The sequence below is a fragment of the Vigna umbellata genome, chromosome 4 (assembly GCF_029865625.1).
Source record: "Vigna umbellata cultivar VRB3 chromosome 4, Vumbellata_1.0, whole genome shotgun sequence".
Lineage (NCBI taxonomy): Eukaryota > Viridiplantae > Streptophyta > Magnoliopsida > Fabales > Fabaceae > Vigna > Vigna umbellata.
The window spans coordinates 40,859,448-40,862,818 of NC_142168.1; the positions used below are offsets into that span (position 1 = coordinate 40,859,448).

The window sequence follows — 3,371 nt, forward strand, 5'->3', positions numbered from 1 at the left end:
TTTATTTAATTATTTTAATTTAGTATCATAACATTTCTAAATTTGTAAATAATAAATGTTAAAGAAATTATTTAATTTTATGTGTAAGGTTTTACAACAAAGTCTGAGCGTGATGTCTTTGAAAAACCTGAGAAAATAAATGTCTGGTTTCTTTTATATGTATATAAATGACGTTAAATAATATTTTCTTCTAGTTCTACTTGATAAAAATAGCTTCTTATTCTTTCCCGCTCTAAAAACAAAACTTTCTGTTCTTTTCATGACACGCAGTTTCCTATATCATTCCAAAAAAGAGCATATGAAACTTCTGAATATGTCTGTTTTTATTAAGCTTTTTAATTTAGTTATTTTGTACCATACGTCATCTATAAAATTTCAGAAGTTTAGGGTTTTCAATTTATTTTATATGATTTTAATGTGAAAAAAAAAACTAAGTTTGATAACTACGTTTCAATTTCACAATTACGTCCTATCTGAGACTCTTTTAATTTTTAGATTTTAACTTATTTGAAGATTAAATGTAGTACTTTCTTTTAGTTGTCGTTTTTCCTTTTTATTTTTACAAACATTATATCTTTTACTTCTCTGTAATTTTGTTTCAGTGTCCGATTTCAATGTCCAACAAATTAATGCATGAAAACAGAGTTTCATCAGGATTTATTAAAATTAATCTATTCTAAGACTAATTATTGTCAATTAATCTTGGGACCATTTTTCCAGATAGAAACCTAATTGCGTTCACATTCAATTTTTTTGGTAATTGGTCGTTATTATTTCAACTAACAATCACTTTTATTTATTATTTTTTAATCTCTAAACTGTTAAGCACTTTCCCAACGTTATTTTACGTACTTAAGAAATTTCCCTTTGCACATATCAAACACTTTTGCTGCCAAACACTGGTACCCCAATTATAGTACTAGAAAAACAGATGAGAATCGAACCTTCAATCTCTGTCATGTTTTACCTCGACCTTATCGTACTGGTTCATGCTCTTCTAACGAAGCAGAGGAAATTCCACGGCACAACAACTTCACACCATATCATATGACACAACTTCTGAATCCTCCATATATTGACACGAATAACACATCCTCAAGAACATGCTCTAAATGGCACGTTCCATCTATAACACCAAACCATTACACAGGAAACTACTTCTCCTCAACATATCCTTCATTTTCCTCGTCTGTCTCTTCCTCAATGCCTATCTCCACCCTTCCAGTTCCGATGTTGATGCCTCCGCAAATGTGTTCAACCATGCCAGAATGCTCAGCGACATCAGTGTTGATGGTTGCGCCGATCTTCACAAGTACTTGGATAATGACTCAAAGTGTTTATATGTCAAATCCCATGCTCAGTGCAGGTCAAAAGGGTATATAAATTATCTGCAGATCTTTTACTGCAGCTTTGGGCATTCCCCATTTTTGGGTCATGCCCTGCTTATACTGTGGCTTGTGATATTGTTTTATCTTTTGGGAGATACAGCTTCAAATTACTTTTGTAGTAACCTGGAAGGTCTGTCTAATATCTTGAGACTATCCCCTACCATAGCTGGGGTAACCTTGCTTTCTCTCGGAAATGGTGCACCTGATTTTTTTGCCAGTGTTGTTTCTTTCACAAGATCCAATGACGGTGCAGTTGGCCTGAATAGCATTCTGGGAGGGGCGTTTTTTGTGTCCAGTGCTGTTTTGGGGATCATAAGTTTTCTTGTTGGTGCAAATGAAACTGCAATTGACAAGGCTAGTTTCATCAGAGATGTCATTTTCTTCCTTTTCGCACTTTTCATTCTCCTTGTCATCATTTCTATCGGTAAAATCAGCTTGTTGGGTTCAATTTTTTATGTTTCCATTTACTTCCTGTATGTGTGTGCTGTGTCTGCAACACATTTCATCTATGGAGGGGACAGGACAGAAAGGGAACTTGGCTCATCTTCTGATGACTTGACTGAGTCAGGCGTACCATTGCTAGGCTGTGTTGATGATGAGAAACCAAATGGATCAAACAAAGAGGTAATGGAAGATCAAGGGGAGAAGCATCATCAGGGTTTGGGTAATAATTCTTTTGACTTTACTTACTTGAGCAAGTTTCTACATGTACTAGAGCTACCTCTTTGCTTGCCAAGAAGGCTTACTATACCAGTTGTGAGTGAGGAAGGTTGGTCAAAGCCATATGCTGTTATATCTGTCACATTGGCACCAGTGTTATTTTCAGCTCTTTGTAACACCCAAATGGAAAATGAGAGTTCAAGGAGTAGTCTTGTTTCATACTTGACAGCTGCTTTGATTGGCATTGTTTTGGGTAACATGGCATGTGTGACAACCAAGAGCACTAGTCCACCCAGAAAATGCTTGTTTCCTTGGCTAGCTGGGGGATTTTCCATGAGTGTAACATGGACTTATATCATTGCTGAGGAACTTGTTTCCCTCTTGGTTGCACTTGGGAATGTGATAGGAGTTAGTCCTTCAATCCTTGGACTAACTGTCCTAGCTTGGGGTAATTCTCTAGGAGATTTGATAGCCAATGGTGCAATGGCCAAGAATGGAGGAGCTGATGGGGCCCAAATAGCTGTCTCTGGTTGTTATGCAGGCCCTATGTTTAACATTTTGATGGGCTTGGGCTTACCTCTTCTACTCTCAGCATGGTCTGAATACCCAGAGTCTTATGTGATTCCCAAGGACCCTTCTCTTTTTGCAACACTTTTGTTCTTGATGGGAGGGGTGCTTTGGGCCCTTGTGATATTGACAAAGAAGAATATGAAGCTTGATAAGTCATTGGGAATTGGGCTCTTGACCATTTACCTCTGCTTTTTGTTTATAAGGATGGTCATTGCAATTGGTGTTATTAAATTCTAGAGAAATACTTTCAGAGGGAGTAAGGTCCCCTTTTTCATGTATTTCATGGACATGACTTATTTTATCATACATTTTCAGTTTTTAAGATCATTAATAATGTAAAGTTACTATGCTTTGATATCTTCTTACAGTAGGAATAGAATAATCACCATCTCATCAAGGAGCCTAAGGCCATGGAAAAGGAATTACCAGATAGAAATTTAATTCAATCAACTCTTTGTTCTATATTATACAGGATAGTTTAATTATGTAGACATATTTCCCTTTCTCGTTTAACTTTATTAGTTTTGTATTATGAATTATATAGTCCGAAATATAAATTTGTATTATAGATTGTGTATTCTAAAATATTTATAGAATAATCACATATATTAATAATTCAAAACAGTTTTAAAACACACGGAGCGACAATAACGAAAGAGGCCGAACGACCGTAAATGTACATAATTTAACGAGTGTTCACAAAAGATAAGGACGAACGGTTTACAACACAAAGACCGAACGTCCAACTATATA

General features: G+C 35.7%; 1 protein-coding gene across 1 annotated transcript; it reads left to right on the forward strand.

The window, feature by feature from the left end:
* Positions 1-1,062: 1,062 nt before the first annotated feature.
* On the forward strand, positions 1,063-2,945 carry LOC148200201 (cation/calcium exchanger 1-like). Its single transcript, XM_088112059.1, has one exon. It carries the CDS (start codon positions 1,113-1,115, stop codon positions 2,853-2,855), a length of 1,743 nt encoding a protein of 580 aa, XP_087968185.1. The 5' UTR covers positions 1,063-1,112; the 3' UTR covers positions 2,856-2,945.
* Positions 2,946-3,371: the final 426 nt, after the last annotated feature.

Coding starts and splice junctions, on each gene's coding strand:
- LOC148200201 (XM_088112059.1), top strand. CDS start 1,113: ATGGCACGTTCCATCTATAACACCAAACCATTACACAGGAAACTACTT.